General features: G+C 35.8%; 1 protein-coding gene across 1 annotated transcript in view; it reads left to right on the plus strand.

The window, feature by feature from the left end:
• The window catches only part of SLC26A7 (solute carrier family 26 member 7), a 66,729-nt gene that overhangs the window by 20,675 nt on the left and 19,456 nt on the right, over window positions 1-26,598 (plus strand). Inside the window, exons 4-10 of the mRNA XM_040546449.1 lie at window positions 4,465-4,629; window positions 10,998-11,150; window positions 12,560-12,642; window positions 13,464-13,611; window positions 15,754-15,867; window positions 18,929-19,006; window positions 20,826-20,921. Of these exons, the coding sequence (XP_040402383.1) occupies window positions 4,465-4,629; window positions 10,998-11,150; window positions 12,560-12,642; window positions 13,464-13,611; window positions 15,754-15,867; window positions 18,929-19,006; window positions 20,826-20,921 (837 nt within the window). The remainder of the gene's footprint in view (window positions 1-4,464; window positions 4,630-10,997; window positions 11,151-12,559; window positions 12,643-13,463; window positions 13,612-15,753; window positions 15,868-18,928; window positions 19,007-20,825; window positions 20,922-26,598) is intronic.

A 26,598-nucleotide genomic window follows, 5' to 3' on the forward strand; every position in this document is an offset into this window, starting at 1 on the left:
AGAACAAAAGCTACCAATTATGTCTATTTAAACAGGCCAAAAAGAAATTTAAACTGGTGACTCAATGAAGCTGAACTGTCCGTGTCATGTTGGTCTCCAGAAGTTCTCCAGATATCTTCACTTTTGCAACTTGTGATTTTGAGATAATCTACAGAAAATACCAAATGAGAGGCTCACAGTCTGTACTGTTTCCTTCCAAGAGATATTCCCTCTGCTTGAACTCATCTTAGCCCAGGCAGCAAATGATCCAAAAGAGTACCACCACTTCTTGTTCTGTGTATTGTTCAAAAAAGAATCATCTCCTTCAAGAACATGGAGTTTTGAGAGTTTTAAAATGTTCTCCAAAACTGAATTCATGCAACAGGTAACACGTTATCAGACTCAATTACTTTGGACAGAAAGTTTGAGATTAGTGATTTCCAAAGAGCCTGTTCTGCATGAAAAATTCTTACTGGCCATAAAGTTAAATTGACTACACAATGAGAGTGGAATTTTAACAATAATAAACGGAGCTCGTTGTCATGGGAAGTAAGTATTGAAAGTGGACAAGAACCAAAAGTGCTTGAATTAATGAACATAGAGGAGTCTGCTTTTTGCAGTTACTCATATCTCTTCTCCTTGCTAAATCCCCATCTTTTTCTTCTATTCCACCACTTCTGTTTAATCACTTGGTTTTATAATTTGTTTCTGTGATCTCTTTTTTTTTTTTTTTTTTTTTTTTCCCTTCAAATTATCGTGGGTATTTTCCCTTTCCCTGACAGCTCCTTCTGATTTCATTTGCATGAATTTTATCAAGAATGTATATCTGGTGAAAGCAAAATCTCAAGAGAATTTACTTAATGCATTTTTTTTCCTGTTGTGAGGTACTGAAAAAGACACAGAAAGAAACTAGAAAGAAACTGTTTTATTTTATTTATTTATTTATTTATTTTTTACTCAGATTACTCTCTCTTTGAATTACTTATCCCCTCATCCCCTAAGAACTAAATTTTGAAAAAGGAAAAAAACCTGGAGACAATCCTAAACTATGTGAAAATTTTATTCCTTTTACAGTTTTAGAAAAAAAACGGCATTAGTACAAATAACAAAAAGAGAAACTTATTTGCTTTTGACAGTATTTTGTATTTTATTTGTTATTCTGAAGCTTCACAGTCAGTTTTCTCTGTAGTTTTTGTGCATCAACAGGGAAGGAAAATCATACAGTATACCAGAAAAGACTAGGAACCTACAAAAATGAGCATCATGACAGTAATGAAGATAAAGTAGATTACTGTAAATTTCTTTAAGAATATTAAACTCTGCATTTTGATTATTGCTCAGTGGGTGAAAGATTTTATGATGTAATGTGATGTGCTGCAATTGTGCAGTGTCACATTAGCTTACTCTCAAATAGCGTTTATCCAAAAAGCATTGGTAGCCAAGCTATGGACTGTCTGTTCTCCAGCAGAGAAGGTTAACTTGAGACTTGATCTATGACTGTATAAATGCTAAAAATACAAAGTATGTATGTCACAAGAAAACTCACATGAAAATGGTTTTGGGAAGTTGATTTCCAAACAACTTTTTACCTCCTCTCCATCTAAGCAGTTCTGTACATTACATGCAAGGACAGCAGGAATTTCACACGCCAGCTTATGCTGAAAATTACACCCTTCCTTTCAGGTGTTTTCTGTTTGCTTTGTGGATGCACATTTAATTAATTTAGCTATAAAGTAAATAAAGAGCAGGATGTACATGCTGATAAAGAGTTGCCTTTGTTTCTGGAAGTCCTGAGTTACCTTCTACAGTAAGAGACTGATGATCAGCGTAGGCTGGTGCTTGTTGTTTCATTGAGTGGCTACAGAAATTGCCCATCTGAAACCATAGTCATGATTTGTATTTATCTTATACAACCCATAGTTATACAAAAACAATAAGAATGCTTTAAATGTGACCAACCTTTTAGTTTCTACCTGTGAAGTAGGGTCACATGGCCTCAAAATGCTGAAAAACTTAAGTAAAAAAAAATAAGGTCAAAAAAAAAAGTAAATGTGAGTGTGATGCAGAAGTTGTAATGTTCCGCAATCGTAAATCTCTGTAATTCACTGTAGTAATAATAACTTTATCTGAAATGCTAATATTAACTAATATTTCTCAGTGATATTAGTTACTTCACTGAACAGCCTCTGTGGTTTTGATTCCGCAACTAAAGAAACATCCATTTCATCCTCTGGAAACTAAAATATAACATGTTTAGAAATTTTACATCAATATAATACAAACTGATCTTAAGAAACAAAGAAAAACTCGCCAGAGGAGGGAAAATTTATTCCTTATTGAACTTTGCTACTGTGAAAAATATTTTAAATATCTGAATAGGCACACTGTTGGAACAGATAAACAAAATATTTGAAGCTAGTAATTATTGGTTTTAGGCATGACTAACTAAATTACTACTCACTGAGAGTGTAACAGTAATTATCTTTATTGGGGTCCAATCTGGAATGGCAATCAATATTCTGATTTTTTTTGTAGTACTGAGCAGTTCACATGCTATTAGTTGGGAATAGAGAAAAAGATTCTCATATTTCATCTCTTGAAGGGATTAGGAAATTGTTCACTAGAGGTTATTCTGTTAAATAAAAGCCACTCTGTTTTTATTTTATTTTTAAATTTATTTAATTGTATTGTTGTTTTTTGTGAGCTTTTATACTTCTAGCTTGCTGCATACAGGTGAGATTTATGGTGAAAAAACAAATGGTGGTCATGTGTAAGGAATAATAACAGTTGAAAAGGATTGTCTTAACCTCAAAACTACAACAAAAACAAAAATAAAGGAGACTGATGTGTTCTGAAATGACTGTATTTAATATGGTAAACACAAACTAATCCTCATGGAAAGTATTGTCATAAACAACTCTGAGCAGAGTTGTTTAACTTTTCAGGCAGAAGAACAACAAATGCAAAAGGATATAAAAGTTATATTAAAAAAAAAAAAAAACCACAACACTTTTTGATCTAGTGAGTCTGCAGAACTCATTGTAAGGGGGATAATTTAAATGTAATTTAATGTCATCCAGCAAAGTATTACATGTTATGCAAACCACAGTAGCATCTGTAAGTCAGTAACAACCTTGGTCAAAGAAATAAGCTCTGTCAAATCTCATTCTTTAAAGAAAATAAGTGATTGCAGTCTGGGATAAAGGGAGATAATGTAGTAGGACGCTTAATACTTTGGGGTTTTGTACTATATTCGTATGAAGAATCTACAATAGCTGTAAACAGATTCCCAGATTAGAGAGGAATAATATTCTATGATCTTTATCCCTGCACCCTGAAATAACTTTTGTAAAAGTTGCAGGGCAGCTGAAATTATCTTCAAGATCAAATATAGCTGAGCCAAAGTCTTTTTTTTTTTCTTTTTCTTTTTTTTTTTTTTTTTTTTCCCTAGAGGAGAAATCTAGTTTGAATATAGGATTGTGTTTATGAAATTAGATGTTGAGTTTTTCTTCCTGTTTTAAATTTTCTGATTGTATACAGATATTCTATTTTAAGTTAGTTCAAGTATTGCCGAAGTACATAGGAAGTAGATTTTTAAAATCTTTAAGATATCTTACTTTTATTATAACTTTATAAATTTTGTTGAAACAGAACATGAAACTATATAAACTTCTCTGGTTTTCTGTAAAGAAGAAAATATTTTTGTACCCTCCATCATCTAAAGCAAATTCTGTAGCTCCCTTACTTGAATAGCTGCAAAAACAGAAACCTCTGCATTTGAAGTTGATGTAACTAGAGATACTGGATTGGTCATACAAGAAATATTTGATATTATGATATTGTAGCACAAGAGCACCAAGTATCATGATATATCAGACAATATGCTCAGGTTCAGTAGGATATCAGATGGCTAAAATTCTGCCAGAGGAGCTAAGATGATGTGTGACTTTGTGGGATGGGGACACTGGTGGCACAGTGGCCTGGGGCAGGGCAAAGCTCAGTGTAAGCCTCATGTCTCTGCAGTTTTAGCACCTAATAAATTTGGTAGCTATTGACATTACTGACATTGGGAATCATGCTATTGACAAGTTGGCATTGGTTAGGTGGACCACGACCCTTTGCCTACTCAGTATGAATATCAGAGGAGCAGGAATGAATCTTAGCACCATGCTTATTCAGCTGATGTTTTTATAGTATTTGTTTTTATCCCATATTTGAGCAAGAGAGAATAATAAGCATCACATGAAGACAGCTTTTCCAAGTTGGCTTTCATTACTAAGCTAAAGGTAGAGTCTGGTAAACCCGTGATGTGAGTGAGATAACGCAGATGAACCAGCGGGTTCAGTTTTAAGTTCAGTTCATCCTTCAGAGGACTTGTGTGTTCTATTCTCAATTATCTTACAGTTTATTAAAAGGACTCACTGCCCTATCACCAGGAAGCTGCACTTTATTACGCTTGCTGATGCATATACCTTTGCTTTCCAGGTAGCAATGTTTATGCTGCAGTTGGGCAGTGCCACCTTCTTGTTAACAGAACCAGTGATCAGCGCAATGACAACAGGAGCAGCGACACATGTGGTGACTTCACAAGTGAAGTACTTGCTGGGAATGAAAATGCCGTATATATCAGGACCACTAGGATTTTTTCATGTGAGTTCTGTAAATGAGATGGGTTATTTCATTAGCTAACGTTTTCTTAACACACTATGCTTTTTTTTTTTTTTTCTTTATATATATATATATATATATATATATGCAGAATTTGTGATGCATGTGCGTGAATGAACAAAAAAGTAATACCAAAATCTTTGTTTCGCTACTTCTGTTTGTAGAAACAGATTAGGAAAACTTGATGAAGAGTTAGCAGGACCTATTTTGAAAGGGTACAATAAATAATTTGCAATATAAATGTATTATAGCATCAATGATTCCTTTCATTAACATGAGCAATTACAGATTTTATACACTTTTACAGGGAGGGTTAACTCTTGCATGACCAGCATCTGAGAGGGAACACTGTATATTACAAATGTCATTATTTTCTTCATATTTTGCTCAATGTAACCTAACCATCATTGTGGTAAAAAGAATGTGACTCATGATTTGTGGATCTCTTATGCAAAAAATTACCCTAGATATGTTACGTGTTACTTTATGACATGATTTATTTATTTGGCCAGAAGTACAGCAAGTATACAGCTTCAAGGTAGCTTTTATAAAGTGCATATAACCTTTTATATATTATCATGGTGGCTCCCTTTGGAAAGTAGATATTGATGGCTGAAACCTTTCAGGGTTTCTATGCTGTATGATTTTACTGCATAAAAGATCTGAGAATAGATTCTTTAAGATAACTTACTCTAGCAAACTCTGAGTTTAGGTGTTGTGAGTATAATATCTTGTCTGAAGAATTAGTAGTATTACAATAATATCTGTCAAAATGACATTTTACTCATAGCAAAATTATGTTTACTCGCTCAGTAGATATTTACTTTGAACTGATAGCAACTGATGATTCGGTTACCAGATGAGGGAAGAGGTGAGGCTTGTTCTAGTTAGCTACTAAATTAGGACACTTTATTTAAAAAGATTGACCATAGTTTCTTGCATTGCTCAACTCTTCATTTTCTCCTCTTATTTTGGGAACTTAGTTAATTTAGACTATGTGATAAAAAAAAAGATGTTGCTTTTCAGAATGTTGTTTTATAGTATTTTATACATTTGGTAACATTTTATTTGGATAATACATCAGTAAGTTTTTCTACAGGAACAGTTTATTGATGAGAATTAGGGACATATAATAAAGACAAGTAAATATATCTTGTAAGAATATAAGTAAAAATGTCATAGTAATTTTTATGAGTAGTTGGTTGGCCTGTGAGACTATTACAAATGATTCACCATATATTAAAAAAGTTGTTTATTCTTTAAAAGCCTGTTCATAAATACTTCTTAATATAAAATGAGAGCAGCTATTTCTTCCTTTTTTTGTTTTTCATGATATTTCCATGGTGATTCTACTTACATATAGGCATATTATCATCTTGTGGAGACGACTAGTGTTCAGCACCACAGCCAAGACATAATCAAAACATACATTATGAGCAATAATAAAGAACAGAAGTAATACAAGGAAATATTTCCACGTTGGTGTGCTGATGATATCATAAGTGAAGTCATTCAAATGCTTTGAAAGAAATTTATTCCCTTATCCCTTGTATTTTTAATGTGTTTGAAACAAGGTTTTTGCCCTTCATTTCACTTTTGAAATCAAACCCCTTTGAGCATTTTCCAAATATATATTTTTTTAAGGTTTTCAATTGCTCTGTAGAATTGTGTAAAAACAAATGAACAACACCAACAACAAAACTCTGTGCAACTTAAAATAATAACAAATGAGAAAGCCTTCATATATAGAAGGGACAATTTAACCATAAAAGTATTTTTAAATGCTTCTGGTATCTGTTTAGACTTATGGATTGCTTCAAGAAACTCCAGTATCTCAGTCAACAGCACTGAATTTGGCAATGTGTTTCTGGACACGTTCTTTTCTCCAAATTCATGAAACCCCAAAGACTGGTATTTTTGCATTTTATTTGTATTTTTTTCTTTTCTCCACTTCAGACCACCTCCCACTCACAAAGCCCATTGTTTTGCTTCAGGCAGCCTTTGGGTTGGCAAAGCAAGAATAAGAATGTTTAATAAAGTGTGATAGAGTTGAAAGTAAAACAAGCAAGTAAAATGTATTCTTTTACAGTGAGTGAGATCACGAGTAAATATGTAAAAATGAGCACTGTATATGGAGAACAAATCTACTACACTGGCATCGAGCCTATGGGATTGTTGTGTTTACACATAGCTTATGTAATTTATTACATTTCATTTTCCCTGTACATGATTTGTAACACTGCAGTTGAGCTGCACATTGCAGCATCAATAGAGATTTTACAAAATGGAATGGCAAGGTGAATGTGAGAAAGACAAATGGTAAGACAGCGCTACACGTGAAGCCTAATTTTCACGAGGGACAAGAAGAAAACTATCAACAAGTTTTTCTTAGTATCCGAAAACAGAAAGACATATCTATATTTGCCCCTTATCCTTGTGTAGATATATTTATCCTACCACAAGTTTCTGAGAAAATGTAGCACTACAAAGTGATCTCCTGCAATGTAAACAAACCTACTTTGCAAAAAACAGTCTTTTGTGGTTGTGTTGCAACTTGGTTGCAAAATCCTTGTGGTGCTGCAAGTTAGCTGCGAAAGTCTTCGTGTTCCCAATATCAGTCCTTTACCCCCTCTTTTTCATGTTTGTTCCCTCTACCTGATTTTTTTTTTCCTCATACAATGTGTTGTATTTGTCAAAAAACAAACAAACATTTTTTTTTAAAATGTAATAGGGCCATATACTCTTAAGCTGTATAAGGTGTTATAACTAATTTGTTGCTTTTAATTCTTCTTTTGTTTGCCTCAGCTTCCATACTCATTTTTGAAATAATCTTTTTTGGCCTTTGACACTGCTCTCCACAAGATCCTCAGAGAATCTGTCTACACTACAGTGTCTAGTGGCCAAAGTCTAGTTTGAGACCAGTAGCTAGCAGTGTACCCCAGGTATCAGTAGTGGGTCCAATCCTGTTTAATGTCTTTGTGAACAATCTGGATGATGGGGTAGAGTGCACTCTCAGTTAAATCACAAATGACACAAAACGGGCGGGAGTGGCTGCTTCATCAGAGGGCCATGCTGCCATCCATTGGGACCTCAACAGGCTGGAGAGGTGGGCCGACAGGAACCTCGTGAAGTTCAACAAGCAGAAGTGCAAAATCCTGCACTTGGGGAGGAACAACCCCAGGCACCAGCACATGGTGGGGCCACCCTGCTGGAAAGCAGCTCTGCAGAAGAGGATCTGGGGGTCCTGGTAGAAACCGAGTTGAACATGAGTGGGCGATGTGCCATTGCTGCTAAGAAGGCTAACAGTATTCTTGGCTGCATTAGGCAAAGTATCACCAGTATGGCAAGAAGGGTGATCTTTCTGTTATACTCGGTGATGGTGTGGCAGCACTTGAAGTACTATGTCCAGTTCTGGGCCCCCCAGTACAACAGAGATCTGGAAATTCTGGAAAGAGTCCAACGTAAGGCCACCAAGGGACTGGAACATCTGTCCTATGAGGAGAGGCCGAGAGAGATGAAACTGTTCAGTCTGGTGCCCAGTGTGAGGACAAGAAGGAATGAGCACAGACTGGGGTTTGTGCCTAAACACCAGGAAGTACTTTACAATGTGGGTGATGGAGCACAGGCTGCCCAGAGACTGTGGGGTCTCCTTCCTGGAGACCTTCAGAAGCCGCCTGGATGTGGTGCTGGGCACCCTGCTCTGGGTACCCCTGTTTGAGCAGGAGTGGGATCAAGTGGCCTCCAGAGGTCCCTGACAGCCTCATCCATTCTGTGAAAGTTCTAGGAGTCTTGGCTATATATTTTTAGAAAAATAACAAATCTTATTTTTTAGTCAATTTGTAAAGAAAGAAAAACATTCTAAAAGTTTATGCACATTTCTTAGTAATCCTTCATTAGGATTATATTTATTCACCCTTCTTTATATTTCAGTTTGTCTAGGCAAATTAAATTCAACACCAAAGCCAGAGATAACTAACGCTGACAGTGCTCATTTTTAAAAGGCCCACATCTCTTTGACTTTAACAATTAAGAATCAATCTATTTCTTCCCTTTTCTTACCTCCTTACCTTTTGATCTAGCTCAGACTTTAGTGACTTCGTGGGCACAGCTTGCAATGCAGTTTTCCAGATTGCTTTCTTTGTCCTAATTAATCACAGCTCCTGCTTGGGCACTGAGCCAAGGTCTGCACTCTCTTAAAAATGCATTTTTAGAAAATTATGGATACAAAGACTCATCCCAAGTCACTCAAGACACAGTCCACATTGTCTGATGACAGTGGGACAATATGTGGTTAAAAACTGTCATTCGATTACCATCCTTCAGAACTATGACATGTAGATCATTTTATTTAACAAGTTGATTTTAAAATGTTTTTCTTCCAGATTCTGAGAAATGTTTGTGCTGGTTTATACTGTTAATCCTCAGTCAAAAGTCCAAGGCTAATGGGGTGGTCTACATTTTCCCCTTTATGAGAAAAAAATACATTTCTTCTCCAATTTCTTCTTATTTTCCATAATTATTTTTAGAGCTTTTTGTTGTATTTTTTTCCTTATAAATTATGAAAAACTTCATAGAAATGACAAGAGGAAAAATCAGGAACCTATTTGTAATTTACTCATTCTTCAAAATGAGCATCGTGTCTTCAAGGAGTGACAGAACTAGAATGGGAAAAAATGCCATCATATTGACTACCTTTCTCCTAGAACCTTTCCTAAGACAATTTTTCTAGTCTTTTTTTTTTTCCCATCTAACATAAATATCTGTATTTAAACTCCAAACCACCAAACCTTGTTAGCATTATACATTTGTTTGAAAACAGATTTTGTGGGGCAGAAAATTATTAATCTATATTTTGATAAAACTACAAATGCCACTTCTAATTTATTTTAGTGATCTTTGTTTTTGTCAGAAAAAGAAACACCTTTCATTTGTTTAATTAAATGTCTCAGTCTCAGTTGTTTGATTTTGTTATCCTTTATGCTGTCTTTTTAAAGGAAGATACTTGTAAGGCAGTCTAAATCTACAGCTTAGATTTCAACTTCTGTTCTCTATACAGTTTGCATTTCAGGCTACACAGTAGTTACCAAAACCTTAATGCAGAATTCGAGGGACTGAGCCTACCTTGTTTTTTCCCCTGCAGCTTTATTAAGCATATGCATTATTTCCATTTTCATTACTCTTTTTTTCCTCTAGGCAATGGACTGCTGCTTTTATTCATAAGGCCTGAAAATACTTTGTGATGGGGATATAATTATTCCTTTGTATATCATGATGGAAGTTTCCGCCAACTTTCACCAGCCCTTTGTAGCCATTACAATTGACTTGTGATTTTTTTCATTACTTTCTGTTAATCTGTTATCATACTGATTTATGCCTCATTTTCAGGAGCCTTAAATTCAGAGTAGAACTGAAATTACAGTTCACTGATAACTGTGTCCTCAGTGCTGGAGTGAAGGCAACTGCGTTCTTCCAAGCCTGTTACTTATAATTTTGTATTCATCATCACAGATCCCTTTTATTCATTCATAGATAGCATTAGTCATTTAAATAGTCATTTAAATAGCCAACAATACACACACAAAGCATGACAGCTAATTAGTGTATGCAGCATCTGGACCTGATCAAAGTGTGCTCTGTGGAGCGCTGTTAGTATAATGGGCAAGAGCAACCAACACAGAGACTGAGTGTATCCTGATGAAACTATACGGTTACTCTTGAAACTGTACCTCCCTGAGCGCTGAGAGGAGGCCCTGAAAAGGACAATCATCTGGGAAGATTCCTCTTGCTTCTCTTCCCAGCCAATACTGCATTTATTCATTCTCTTTTTCTTCTTGCCCTCTCTCCTTCTCCTTCTCCCTCCTTTCTGTCTTTTAATTTTTTTCCTTAGAAGTTACTTTTACCATTGGAGTTGATGGATGTCACAAGCTATGGACACCTAAAATAAATCTTTGTGCGAGCTTTTTCTTAACATTTTTGTGCAACACTCATTTATGTCATTGAATTTAATAAAATGGAATAAGAAAAGGATAAATATCAGATGTACTGGAATTTTCTAGCTTCCTTCTACCAACCAGTAGAAATGTATGAATTTTTATATACAAATATTCACTACAGATTTTGAGTCTTTGAAAATTCATAGAATTTAGCAATGGTATGTTGGTGATTTTTTTTCCTTGCAAAATGTTAAGTGGATGCCAGTGTGTCAGATGACTCAGCTCCTGGAGCACTGATTCTGATCTCATGGGTAATTCAAAGCATTTGAAGTTGTGTAGAAGATGTCATAGCACATGACCCAGAATGGTGTATTTTGTAATCTAGTTCTAATTTGTTGTTCATCTCAATCACCGTAGATTTATGCCTACATATTTGAAAATATCAGATCAGTTCAACAAGAGGCCTTACTTCTCTCCTTGCTGAGCATTCTGGTGCTTGTTCTTGTTAAGGAACTGAATGAGAAATTTCAGAGAAACATTAAAATTGTTCTTCCTATCGATCTAGTTTTGGTAAGTATGAAGCCAAATATCAGACGTTTTTCTTTACAGAGTTTTCAGTGGTTTAACTAATCTGCTAAAGTTTACCGTGTTGTCTATAGTTACCCACAACCACACCTGCCACTTATTAAATGGATAGCTAATTTTCATGGCTGTATGTTAAATGTAAGAACAGGAAACAGTTTGGCTAAATAATTAAGAAAGAAGTGACATACATTCCCAATTTGTGTAATATTTTTCATGTGCTTACTACTTTTTACATAATTACAAGAATATGGAGCCTAGAATGTTAAAGTGTAAGTCTGAAGTAGAAAATGAAAAGTAACTGACACATTGTAACTCCAGGCAAATCTTGTACTGGGTAGTTCTGGCTTAGATATTGCCTGTTATTTATCTGCAACAAATTTAAATACCTAAGCTATTGCTCTCTGTAAGTTTACTTACAGTTTTCCTTTCATATGGCATAGGCTAAATTGAAATTAGGTATTGCATTGTAAATCTCTACTTTAAGGATTAAGCTATGGTCAGATAACCAGCACCAGGACAGAAGTTTCTGATTTTCTCTAGACATCTAAAAGAAAATTTTAAAAAATTGAAAGATTCTTTTCAGAGTGGATCATCACAATTACTCTTTTTTTTTTTTTTTTTTTTTTTTTTTTTTTTTTTAAAGTTTACAAAAGAATCCTTTCTCATGGGAAAAATGCTGGAAAAGGAGGTTCTGGTCCCTGCTCTAGGATCTATTTCTGTATTGTCTCTTAAACAATACCAGACAATGCAGCAGACCAAGGATGATGGACTGGAGCTTGATCCTGTTCTTTTGGGATTTATGTGATTAGCTCACAAAAAGTACAGGAAACAAGTTGAACCTCCTTGGGGCCAAAATTTCCTCTCCCTCAGCAAGGTTTATCCGTGCCAGAACATATAAATAGGAGGCAAACACACCATCTCTTACTGGGTTTTGTGCTGAAGTCAACTCTGCCAGTCTGGATTAGATGTGCTCAGACAACATCATCTGCCTCAGACCACTCAGGAATGGCTAAATTATGAATTACTTTAAGCTGTTGGCATGAATGGAAGTGGCCTGAGGCACATGCTGCACGGGGACAGTTTGATTCTGATTGTCAAGAGGCTTTCCAGAGACTTTTGAAGATTGCTTTTATTAACACAGAGCAGCCAAACTCCACTATAGACCTTCTTCAGACGTATTTTCTAAACCCATTATTGCATCCAGATCTTAGATTCTTTTGCCTCACTTCCACATTTGCTGAAATTTTAGTAATAATACTTCCCTGTCATAGTGAATTGTAGTAAGGATAAATTCATGAACACTGTCATGTGTTTAGCTATGGCAATAACAGGGACCATGTGAGAACCTGAAAGCAAAAGAAACATAATGTCTTTTTCTGTATTGAATCAAATAGATAATTGCTACATCTGCTGCCTGCTACTATGCTGATATGGAATACGCCTATGGGCTAGAAGTTGTGGGACATATTCCTGAAGGGTAAAGTGCTTTTTATTAGCTTGTGGCTTTTAAATATGTTTAGTTCTGCAAACAGCTTGCTAAGAGGTCAAAGTAGTTTTCTGAAATAAGAAATAGCAAAAATCTGTCTTGTCCATTTTTGAATTCCTCAAATACTCTCTCACAGTTCAGTCCCACATTAAAAAGGTGCATTGGTATAGATATGCAAACTTTCTTGTGCATTTTTGTAGTTATTTCAATACTTTATGGAGTAGGTACGGAATACCTGATGATGTCTAATGGATATATGATAGAAAGGAGATCCTGAAATCTTTTCGTGGAGTGCAGAGGTGGGCTGGGGTGATTCAGTTCTTAACTGCAGCATTTCATAGCAACCCCCATTACAAAGTCTCCCTTAGATGGAGTACATTTCCATACTGTCCATAACCTATGAAGATACTAAATGGTTTAAAAGATTTAAATTGAACTTTTCAGGAAAGCCAAGTATGAAAAAAGAAAAAGGATATACAGTCGAATCTCTTCTATTTCTCATTAAAAAATTAATGAATTAGGGATTTTATCTCAGTGGAGAGAGCTAATTTAAAGGGAGTTCTCCATAAATTCTCAAACCACAGTTTACAAATGGAATTATCTATCTAAAACTTTCATCTGCCAGTACAATTTTTTCCCTGCAGTTCCCAATAGACTGTTATCTTACTAATCTAAAATATTGATAAATGTCACCTTACAAGTATTTAAATGTTAACCAGGCATGAAGAGATTGTTTCTCTGTTTCTCTTGTATTTTCATGAATTGAAAAAAGGATTGTGGTTTTTTTTTTTTCTTTTTCTTTTCTTTTACAGGCTACCACCACCAAAACTGCCACCCATGAATATCCTGTCTGAAGTAGTCACTGAAGCTTTTGGAGTAGCACTGGTTGGTTATGTAGCATCGCTAGCTCTAGCCCAAGGCTCTGCTAAAAAGTTTAAATATACTGTGGATGACAACCAGGTAAAGCTCTTTCTCCTCACTTAAGGAAACCTTAAGGTCAGTAAGCCTTGAAATTGCTTCACCATTTTGGAAAAATGTTATAGATGAATGCCCAGTAGGAAAGGGTAAGTTTCATGTGGCACCCTGAGGCCTTCCAGTGATTACTGTAAAACCACAATCTAGTACAAATCAGCTCTGCAGAATAGCCTAGTTGAGATATACCTTTTGGGAAAGTGCATCCTTCAGGATAATCTCACAATGCTGCATTTGGTCCAGCCAGCAGCCAATTTAGGCGTTAATGTGCTTTTCCAGTGTTTTAAGGCAAGACAGCTTCTCTTCTGGCAGCTGAGGTCTTAAAGACCAGCTAAGATTTTAAATCAGCTACTGATTAAAGAAACAAAGCAGTTTTAAAAATAAACTAGGTACTTACAGCCCCAGGACATTTATAACATTTATCAGTTATAAAATAAGGGTTATGCAGAGTAGAAGTCCCATCTGAAATAAAGCTTTATTTATATAAAAGAAGCAGGGTGGGTTCAGAGAGCACTGCCAATTTTTCAGCTGTAAGAGCTTTCTGTGCAGAGTTCCATTCTGCAGCGGGCAAGCTCAAATAGGAGTGGGATATTTGCTTCCTGCACTACCCCACTGCTGGTCATCGTGGACAGGTAGCTTCAAGCCAAGTGGAAATCCGTGGTAGAAAACACTCAATTTTAAATAAGGTCTTAACTACCAAATACTGCTGTGTTGTGAGAATGCTCTCCCCCCACTTTTCTGTTAAATGGTTTGAGATAAATGACATAAAGCTGGATGAAGAACAGGTGGTTTTGCAGCTGGAGACATATTTGGTCATCCTATCTCGGCAGGTCAGTCTTGCTACATCAGTGCATGTGCCTTGCAGCTTCTGCTATCACTGGAAAATATGGTGACAATGTTCTTGTCTACTCAGTTCTCTAAAAAAATGTTCAGAATGAATACTTTGTTTCACAAATTTCTGTTGATGCTGCAGAACAGTGTTTCCTAGGTAGCAGGGGGAAAGTGCTTTGTTTGAGCTGATATGCTGTAGTGTCTCAAGGGCACTAAATGGAGCACAGCAGCCTGTGTGTCTTTCTGCATGTTTGGAAAACTTGTAACTTATGCTCCTTAATTACTGAAGTGGTGGGAACGATTTGTATGTCTGCACAGAATAATGGAGCAAAGAGCAAACCCTTCATGAGAACAGAGCATACAGTGTGGCAGCATAGTGGCAAAGCTGCATTGCATTCAGGGACCAGGCACAGGGCGGTACATGGTGACGCATGGGTGTGCAAGGCTATCTTGCGTCCTTTAAAGTGGTGCTCTCGTGTGCTGTGGAGACCCACATATAATCACGTGTTGTCCTGGCTGGATATAATACCATTCGTGTACTGAGCCCTTCTAGAAGTACAGATGTCTTCTCTTACGCATTGCCTTCAGGAGATGAATGAGCTCCTTAAAGCCTGGGACAGGAGACTGACGCTAGGTAGCCAAGCTGGGGTGCTTTTGAACAGCTTTAAAAGCTGTTCATTTGAGGCTGCAGATACAAGGTAGTTTCCCCACTGCACTTTTTTCTTCTGTAAGTCGTTTTCCAGACACGTCTGCATTTTGATTGTGAATATACATCAAATACATTTGTAATGAAGTACAGTGCACGGATAGTGTTTCTGCCATACTTCACTTTCACTAAAGCATGCTATGAAAGAAGAAGAAAAAAAAAAAAAAGACAGTGGCTGTCTTCTTCCAGTAGAGTCATAAACCAGAAAAAACTTGGACGCTCTCCAGATCCCACTACTTGAGACTGCCGCCTGTTAAAAAGCAGATGTGGATCACGATGTAAATATTTTTGCTGAATTTCATCTTCAAAACTTAGCACTATCATTTGTTCTGTGAACAAAATATGTCGTCTTCTGCTTTTGATGAATCTGGGTTCAGCAGCTCTACCTTTCAAGATAGCTCTGTGTTGCAAGAAGATATATTATACTGGGAGATATTTTATCATGTATGTGTGTGATATTTTCCCTCAAAAAATATGCCCATCCTTTATCATTGCTAATATTTACATAGGGGACTCCTTTGTTGGCTAGAAGCCTTGAAATGGCAGAATAATAGAAAGAAAAGGAAAAAACATTCTTTTTAAAAACTTTGCAGGAATTTTTGGCTCATGGTCTCAGCAACGTGATTCCTTCATTTTTCTTTTGCATACCAAGTGCGGCAGCAATGGGACGGACGGCACTTTTATATAGTACGGGCGCCAGAACACAGGTAAGGGGTTAGAGTGCAGTCAGTAGGAGAAATAAGTCTACGATACTGCTCACTGGAGCTTGCACTCGTTGATCCGTTGTACTCCTCTCTTCTCCCTTTTCCTCTATCCTGGAAAATGACTCTGCCCTATTAATTCTAACAATCTGCATGGAATTACTGCATGGATCAGCAACTGCCTTACTAGAAAAGCTAACAGTTCCCCTCATGCACTTTTACCAGTTTAATTCAATACAAACTCTAAAGTCTGGGGCAGTAAGGAGTCTGCAGTGCTTTGTTTTCAGACTGCAGGAAACTATACAGAAGCCTTTCTGTTTTTTTTTTTGTGAATCTGTCAGCACTGTAACAAAAGTGCCCTCTAATGGTGTCTAAGGAATTCAATGATTCAGGCTAAACTGTTGTTTTTTGTTGTTGTTTTTAATTAATTTGGTGCTCTTATCTGATTTTCAAAATAAAGAGAAAGTAATCTTAAGAGCTGCTCCTAGAGGAAGCAATGTTTCAACTTCTGCCTTGTGACAGAACTTGTACTTGTGACCTGTACTTGTCCTGTCCCTCAGCATTCATTGAGCCCACAGAGATGACATTTCATTTTTTCAAGACTTTTTTTGTCTTTCTCTTTCTGATGGAAATGAAATCCAAAAGATCCCATGGCAGTAGCTTGGAAAAGAGGGAACTGTAATTGAAGAAAATGCTCATTGTGACCCTGTAATATTGTTACCTGTGCCTGGGAACAAGAAAGGCAGCAAACTGCTCTGCTGAGACCTTGACATATGATGGCACCATGTGGGCCACCCCAGCTGGGAAACCCTAAACACTGCCTCTCCCTCCTTCCTCTGAAAATCAAGTGTCCTGCCACATAAATATTATGTCCCATGGAGTTTGTTGCAATTGTCCTTTTATAACTGCTGTCCTTGCCTGTATAAAGGTCATTAATTACAATGAAAATGCTAACAAAATATGACTGACAAGCTTAAGCACAGTTCGTAGGTACCTATTCTTCTTGACTGTATTGTGCAATTGTTTCTCATGCAGACACCACAATACTGAGAAATGATACAGAGCTTTATTTCAAAACTCTGCATGTTAATTACTTGCTAATTAGCCAGCACACTTCTCTGAACACAGTTAATCATAATGAATAATTTATCCAATAATCATCTTTGAAAGCATTTATATGCAAATAGTTTAGCTACCACTTTTCTATTATCCATTTCGAATTTTTGTGTTGGATTCAATGTCATGCCATGTGCCTTCACCCTCACAGATATCCTCTTCTGTTACCTACTCGTATCTTTTGTTGGCAAAATGCAGTTTTACTGCATTGTGGGAAGCTTTAGGGTATCCTGAAGGCCTATCTGAGTAACCTGTATGAGTAACCCGAAGGCATATAGGACATCTGAGTACTGGAACATATAGGAAAATGACCCACTAGAACATTGTTCATGATAGGAAATGGAAAAAGAAACCAACATGGTTTGAAGTCAAGGTAGGGAAGTCCATGGTAAAAACAACAAGTATTGGCTTGGTTTATCCAGAGGTTTCATAGTATTACAGAGTCTGCATCCACAAATTGGAATGTGGTCATACACTAGGATTATGTCAATACTTTATAAATAACAGCATTCTCTCTCCTGTCTTCTTTGCCTTTGTTTTGGAAAACAACATATCTGCTCCAGACCCTTTTTTTGGGTCTGTCTAGGCAGAATGAACAAATTAGAAGAATATCACTAATGGATGTTTGCCAGATCATATGTTTAAAAAAAAAAAAAAAAAAAAAAAAGGAGCAACAGCTTGATTTAAGATTTAAGTACACAGAGAGACATGAGAGAAATGTGAAGAGCTTTGCAGGGGCTATGCATAGTCTTCTTTTCTCCAAAGACTACATTTTGCATTTAGTGATGTCGCTTATTCTTCACTGACATATTTTCCAAGGAGACAACAGAAGTGAAGGACTGTATCATGGACTGAGAAGTGTCCTTCAAGTAGAATCAACACTTTTTTTTTTTTTTTTTTGGTTGGGAGGTGTGTTGCTTTTTTGAGAAGGCAGAGAAAGGGAAAAGCTCCTTGTGATTCTACCAGCAGATTTTGTGTCCCTTTTTCTATAAACACTCTGTCTATCCTCCTTGATGGTATTTTTATGTACACCATGGCGCTCTTTTCTAGTGTTTTAACAACTTGTCTGGTTTTGTTTTTAACAACTTGTCTCTTAAAATTAAACTTAATTATTTTAGTAAAGAAAAATTTTATCAATATAAAAATAAAGTGAGCATCTGTCTACTTACCATCAAAACCTTCTGTGAATCTGGACTGTATCTTAATGAGACCAGAAGTTCTCTACTTTGTGAACAGTCAGAGTGGAGAAGGAGATTGCAATTTTACTGTAGTTTTCCATCAGATTAATACCATGAATACTGTGAAGTAACATATAATTCTTAGGCCATATGTTTGTCTGGATTCATGTTACTTACATTAATTATCATTATATATACAAATAAATGTAATTTGCTGCTACATTTTCTAAAATAAAATGCATAGCTGCTATAACACGAGGGTCATTGGTAGTTTCTGACTTAACCCAATTGCTTCCTTTCAGTGCCAATCCCAGTAAAAGAAGTTAGAAAACTTGTCCTGTGCAAAAATAATAATACAGTTCTTCATATATAATTTATACTGTGTTATGACAGATCTGTGATTCAGTGCAACATAGAATGCAATTGCTATAAATATGTTATGGAATGACACTGGATGCAGCAAAACATCTGAAACGAGATGTTGCTTACACACATTCCATTTAATAACTACGTCAGTGGCATTGTGGTCTCAGTCTGTGTACTGACATCATGGTCTAACCCAGATATTGGTATCCCTTACTATATTTTCACTGTAGTTGGCTGAAAGTAATCACCTTAGACAGAAACTGAAACTACATGTTTCTGCAATCCATAGATACATGAATAGCTGACATATTCAGCATCTCATTCTTAACTATGTCTACAACTTTTAATAATAAAACTTTTTTTTTTTTAATTGAGTGATTGGATTGGATTTTCTTTATTTATTTTAGGTGGCTTGCCTTATCTCCTCTGCATTAATTCTTGTGGTGCTCTACACAATTGGACCAATGCTATACTGGCTGCCTATGGTATGTTCCCTATCTTATTTTTTAAAGATTGCATCAAATATTTTCTAAAGACTTAATTTCTTTGAGGGAAAGAAACGTCATACTATTAGAAATAGCTCCCTTTAATTTCAATGAGAGAGAAAATAGCAAGGGTAGAACATGTCCTAGAATAATAAGATATAGAGGTGACTGCATAGTATATGTAGATTTTACACATACACAGTCATATACATAAGATATCACTTAAGCATATAATAAAGTATTTCTCTTCTACTTACTTTTGACATGTAGTTTGTGAAAAGCATTCAGCCAGATTGTTGTGGTTTTAAATTGACAGAGCTTGGTAGAAATTAATGAAGATCCACAATATTACTCCAATTATGTATAAGATGTATGATTATGCTTTTGAAATAAATGTAACAGAGATGATTGAAGATAGTGATCTAAGCTTAATTACAGAAAAATATGAGATATTCCTATAACTGTCATGGAATACATCTTCTACATTAAGAATCTATAAGGTAACATGATGTATTTTCACATAAGATATATCTAGCTTTTGATATTGAAAATGAATTGTTATGTATTTATTTATTTTTAAGGGGACTCTATCAGGGAGTGTAATGATGGGACCAGGAGTAATGGCTTTAAACTAAAAGAGGGGAGATTTAAATTAGATATTATTAGATATAAGATTATTAAATATTATTAGATATGAGATTATTTGATATAAACTCTTTACTCAGAAGCTGGTGAGACACGGGCACAGGTTGCCCAGCAAAGCTGTGGATGCCCCATCCCTGTAGGTGTTCAAGACCAGGTTAGATGGGACTTTGAGCAGTCTGGTCTAGTGGGAGGTGTCCCTGCTCATGGCAAGGGGGGGGTTGAACTAGATGAGCTTTAAGGTCTCTTCCAACCCAGCATTCTATGATTCTATGAATTTTATCTAAAGATGTCAAAGATGTTGAATACAGCTCCAGAATTATCTAAAATATTGCTATGTTTGTATACAATTTTAAAATGTACTTCATGCTATCGTTTGCAGTGTCAGATGAAGGCAGAACACTTTTAAAAACATCCTGTTATAGCTTATTCTAATCATGCAAATCAGAGACATTTGAAGATGCACAATATGTCTTTTTTCTTACTATACTCTTTTCCTCCCTTCATTTTTATACGGAATATATGTAAGTTTTGACTGTTGAAAAAAAAAAGAAAAAGAAAAATGTTTCATATGTTGCTTTCTTGGTATTTTATTACTATTCTCCTACACTTTTTTGGTTCTCCCCACCTCCCCACTGCAAGTTGATTATTCTCCATCACTCTTGAGCTCCTGAAGATTTCTTCATCCCTTTATGCCTTCTTTTTTGATTTGGAGAACTATAAATTATCTTGTCTGCCACAAAATTAATGGATATTTATTTATTTATTATTTTTGCATTAAGCACTTTCTGTAGGTAATTATGATGGGAAATTTGATTTCTTCACTGTGGAGAAGTTTAGCGCTGATTTGCTTTGGAGTCCCCCGAATGTATCAGAATTAGTTGGTCTGATGATCCATGGAGAGTCTTGGAATGTCCTGAAGTTTTTGTCATTTTCTCGTAGTCAAGTGCCCTCTAGAATGCCTTCAAGAAAGAAAAAGAATGTCTGTGATACTATTATATTTACATCAGAAGAATACTTGAACTTATCCCACTTTTGAAACACTAACTTCAGATTTTCAATAATTTAATTACAATATTGATCATTGAACTGGAGAAAGAACATTCATTTTCCCTACTAATTACATAACGACTTTTTGTTTTTCTTTTTTTCTCTCTTTTTTTTTTTTTTTTTTCAGTGTGTGCTAGCAAGCATTATCATTGTGGGCTTGAAAGGAATGTTAATACAGTTCCGTGACTTAAAAAAATATTGGAATGTGGATAAAATAGACTGGGTAAGTGAGACTCAATCCTAGGAGTTTTTCTTGAGAGCCTTTAATAAATACCTGCTAAATAAACTTGAATAGTTCTATGGCCCTAGAATAGATAAGTGCAAGACATTATTCAAGACATTGTTATTAGGGTTTTTGTGTATTAATCAGATTATTTTCTGTCTCAGAATAGCTGCATCTGAAATGTCAATTGTCTGTATTAAAAAAAAAAAAAGAAAAAGAAATTTTAGAAATTTTGGCAAGTGATAAAGAATCAAACCCAATTTAATGCTGAAAATGTATATACAGTCAGACGAGACTAATTGGGTCAGATATGTATCTAATTTTGTAAGCCTACTCTAGCCAGTTAGCATGTTTTTGCTATTGTTATTTTATTATTATTATTATTATTTTGCTATTTTTTGTTATTGTTAAAAAGATCCCAGTATCTTTGTTCTCTTTGGATATGGAATGACCACACATGACAAACAGAACTGGAAACACAAGAGATGCAGAAAGATGTAAATTGCCTTACCTCAGAGATTTTGCAAAGAAAATATGTATTGGATCATAATGAAAGATTCTGCAGTATTAGAGATAAAATAGAGCAGAAAGAGCAGATAGGTAGAAAGAGGCATAGTATGAAAATACAGTTTAATTCAAAGTCTGAACAATCTGAAATACCTTTGCACAGAATTCCCAGCAAATATTAAAGAGGACTCCATGTTTAGGAAGACTTCTAGATTTCTTTTCCAAGGGAACCTTTGAATACATTACCTAATTAGTGGAACCAAAACTTCTAACAGCTTTCTAGATCACACAAACACATATTGATATTCCATAATGATTCTGAAACTTCTGCTTATGCAGTTTCAGTTAGCAAATATTTATAAAAGTATTTGGGGCATATCCCCCTATTCTGTGGTGGGAGATACAGGTTTCTGGAGGTAATATTCAATTTTGTTGAACTCTCCAGTGACTTAGTATTCTACAGGGGTAATGGTCAGTCTAGCCTGATTAAAATATATATATTTTAAAAGGTATTGAATTTCAGTATGGAAAACGGAATTGAGTAAACATCATCAAGTTTGACTATGTGAGGTTTCTCCTATTCCATGATAGAAGACTGGAGTTATTATTATTATTATTGGTATCATCCAGAAGAAAAGAAGAAAAGGTCTATCTTTCATGAAGCCTTATATTCCTCAAGCAGCAACATTCTGAAAATATTTTCTATCACATGTACTGTATTTGGTCTTCAGCTTGACCCAGGCTGCCACTGACCCAAATGATAAATGATGTGGATCAAGAATTATTTTGGGGACAGTGGACTTAAGAAATTTGGTAGTTATGGGAAGCATCTATAGCTTCCCTAACAATGCATTGAGAAAATAAATGGTTAAGTTTTCCAGCAAATGTTCTAGAAGCTCACTAGCCTTGATGCATCTTTATAGGCAGACTAGCCTGACTGATTTTTGCTTTTGTAGTTTTGGCAGAAAAGGATGGGTGAGTAGTTATTACATCTCTGACATCTGTCATTATTTTTGAGAGTTTATAGAGAGGGAGAGTTTACTGGGTTTATCTTTTTGACTGAACGTACTTGAACAACGATTTATCTTCAAGTAGTTGTACCATCAATCCTTAGCCTGACAGGGTAAATCATCCTGCTCTAAATAGCATAATCTAAAGCTCTAAACATGCATCTTATGTTGCTGCCTAGGCTAAGGAGCCCCACCAAGCCCAGTGATTTGAGAAATTACAGTGGTGTTGATTTTGGCCTGAAAACATTCACCCAAGACCTGACAGCTTGTTGGAAACAAATCAGTTCCATTACCAGGTTATCCAGAGCATTTTGAAGAGAGAAACTCTAACAAAACATTTGGAAGTAATTAGCAGCTGTCCTTTCTGGAACTGATTCTTTGAAGGGTGTGTGTCATGTAACATAGAAGTCAGGTTTGTTATGCTCATGTGTCTGGCAAGTGATAGTGCATGGAAACAGAATGTTATAGTTTTTGTTACCTTGTTCCCTCACGCTTAAGCTTCTCATTGAACACAGTTTGTAAACTAGTGATTTATACATCATAATCCTTTTAAATGTAAAAGGTACAGCTTGAAATCTCTCCATTCAGCCATGGATTGCTTTTTCTTGCAAATTTAATATAATTTCTTGCAAATTTAATATAACTACATATAGTTGTTAATATAATTACATATACTTGTTTCAGTTTTCTTTCAACTTTTTTTTTTTTTTTTTTTTTTAAATCAGATTTCAGGAATGTCCTGCTTTTAAATCCCACCCCTCAAATCACAATGAACTTTCCAGCTAGAACCTCACTGCTCTTGCTCCAGAGTCCTTTTCTGTCATTCACAACTTTCACATTAACTTTAACGGTCTCTTGCTTCAATTAAGGTCTTCTGTCAGCCCCAGCACCTTCTCAGATTACTTCAATGATTTCAGATAAATAATTGTTCTATTCCACTGATATGTGTTTTAAAATAACAGTATGTTTACATAACTATATACATTACAAATTTTCTCCTCCCTCCATCTTTTGGTTGTTTCTAAGGTGTTGATCCCTGTGTTATCTGTGTTTTGTACGCTGACCCGAGAATGATTTGTTATGAATTTTTGCCTCTTTTTTCTTTTTTTTTTTTTTTTTTTGGGTGACGGGGGGAAGGAGGGAGGCAAGGTGGGGTGGGGGAGGGAAAGTGGACTTTTTCTGTAAGTGTCATCAGTTCAAGCATTGATTTCTGTACCCTTCCCCGCAAGGCTAATTCCTTCTGCAGGCCTACTTGTTAACGTATCTTCTCTTTTCTGTTCACCAACTTGAGAGTGCACTTTCCTAGTATCAACAAAAAGGCCAGCAAAGTTCTTGTTAACTCTTTTTAGGGTTGAAAATCCCAGATGAGCTGCAGCTGTTCTAACTAGTCAAAGACTGATAATGGACCGCTAAAGAAAAATATTCATTTTGTTGTTAACATTTGGAAATAGAAATTACCAAATACAGGGAAAATGTTTTTCAGAAGGTGAAAAATGACAATAGAATAAGGATTATTCTCATGAGTTAAACAGCTATATAAAAGGGATTTAGGGTATTGAACAGAAAAATAATATTTTATTTAAAGATAAAAAGTGTTACAAATTGTACAAATGACTTGGCCAGGAAATGACCTCAGCTGAGGCAGAGCTAAGTTGTATGCCTGACTTGTAAAACAGAAAAAACAGGAACAATTTATGGTAAAAATTACACATTCCTTGCATGGTGCTGTGATGCGAGAAGTAGTTATGGATGAATGAATTGTAAGTGTATGCACATTTATTAATATGTAAAAGATGTAATCAATGATACCAAGTCAGCAATTAAAGTAGAGCCAACAAGGGAGGGCTTACTTTCAACAAGTGCCCTCCAGCATCTTGCCAGTGTGGGTTTCTGAGACACAAAGCCACCACACTGTCAAATTACTTTGTCAAAATAGATTGGAGTAAGGGGTGCAGGGAAGGTCTTCCATGGGATTTTGGAGCCCATTGGTGTAATTTCATGCATTTTTAGAACATTTTATCTTCTTATCCTCATGAGGATATCCTCATGACAACATTGTAGATTTGTTCAGGTATTCATCATGGTGAGGCCCTATTTCATGAGAGATCTCAGAGGGCTTTGTTAATAATCAAATTTCCACAGAGTAGCAAACATTCCAGCTCTTCTATGACAATAATTTTACACAAATACTTCTAGGTTATGAAGTCCTAGATTTTCTATCCCTCCTGCATTAATGAACATGCTACTCTGTGTTACATTATTTTTGCTGCAGTTTGTCTAAGTGGAGTGGGAAGAGGTTTACAAGTGCCTAATCCATTGAGAGTGTGATTGCCATATAAATTCTTTTTAAAAAATAATATTTATATCAGTCCATCTATCTCCAGGCAGTCTGCAGAAACAAATACCCTCTCAAGTCTTGAGTATGGAATGCTTGTGAAAAATGATATTAAAAAAGTACCGTATCATCTACTATTCAGCAGTTCTTCTTGTATGACTGTAGTGGACTTGAGCACTCAAATGCTGAGTTTTGGTGCAGGGTACTCTGAGGAATGTATGCAGGCATCAGTCATTTGTCTGCAGAAGGATGTTAGGGCATGGATGTACTATGTATCCTCCCTGTAGTCTGAGCCTCCTCCTGGACTCCAGCACCTTCTCTGCCAAGGCAACTGCTGAATGAAGAGGACTTTAATAGGATTCTCCTGGCTACATGCAAGTGACTGGCATACTTCACAGTATATACAGTGCAAAGCTTGTCAGTCAAGTCATGTTAGGGCATGACTCATCTCTTCCTTAAGTAGTCACCAACACAATCAGGAAGAATCATCCTAAATTCCCCTCTCTCACTGATAAGCAAGTCTCCATTGATTATAGTGGGAATCTAGATAGCTCACCCAGATGCAGACATCTGTGCTGTAGATAATGTTGAGTGAAATGAACCATACCCATACAGTCAATAGTTGATCATTTCAGTTTGCAATTAAAAGTAAATCTATCATCAGTTTTCAAAGTGGTACAGAAACTTTTAGTATCACTGTATTTTAGTGTTGCATTGTTTAATCATTGACCTAGAGAGTATTCTCCCACTTCTGTTGATATGCTTTTATCCCACCAAGTTCCTGTCGCAGCCTTCCCCCAGTGGTGGATGTGTAGATCCTATGAAATTCAAAGGTCTACATGGAAACACACTGCCCATAGAGTTTCAGAGATAGTTGCTACATGCATGCAGTCACAATACCTCCCAAAGCTTCTGATACTTTCTGATACACGCAGGATTCAACATAAATCTGTATCTTCTACTTGTTTCTTTTTCTCCCTCTTTAAAATATAGTACAAGCATATTTTGAAGTTGGATTTTGTTTTGATTTTTGAGAGTAACATGTACCCATATAATACATTATCTCTGAGGTTTGAAGAATGAAGTGGTTAGATCCTATCTATCCTGGAGTATGTACTAACAATCTTGAAGTAAGTTGCCAAAGAAACCTTCGATGTTTTTATGACTTCTTTGTTGAACCTTACAACAGCCCATGAATTTAAAAAAAAAAAAAAAAAAAAAAAGTCTAGCAGATTAACATAACTTCTTCCTACAAGTTTGATGCTACTCTGCATAAAAAGTACTGACTCAAGGCCAATATAAATCACTGAAAGGGTGATTGGCAGATGAGAATATGATTGCTTTGGCTCGTCCTCTACAACAATAGGAGTCTCTGGTTACAGTTAAGATGTAAGATACTATGCTGCTAAAGGGGTACTCAACTAGCTTTCTCAGTACTCAGCAGTACTTCAACATTTTTGGCTTTGATTCTTCCAGTGTGGACTTTGTTTTGGGATTTCATCTTTCCTTTTTTCTTCTGAGACTAAGAAGAATTTTGCAGGTCTTGCAGCAGATATTTAGTTAGATGTGATATCAAGAATAAGGTGACAACAAGGCACAGGTCTGCAGTTGAAGTGGATTGCTTGATCTCAGGCTTTGTCAAGGGTTCAGCCTTACCAGAATGGGCCAACTCTTGATCCAAATGAATTTCAGGTTTGTAGTCCTTCTGTTAGCCCTTTCATATTCAGAAAGCTCCTTTGTAAATATATAATAAATAAGTTTAGAATTAGTTTCCTTCTGATCAGTCAGTGCTAAACATGAGTTGCTTTCCTTTTTTTTTTTTTTT

Source organism: Cygnus olor, chromosome 2, assembly GCF_009769625.2.
Source record: "Cygnus olor isolate bCygOlo1 chromosome 2, bCygOlo1.pri.v2, whole genome shotgun sequence".
Taxonomy (NCBI): Eukaryota; Metazoa; Chordata; class Aves; order Anseriformes; family Anatidae; genus Cygnus; species Cygnus olor.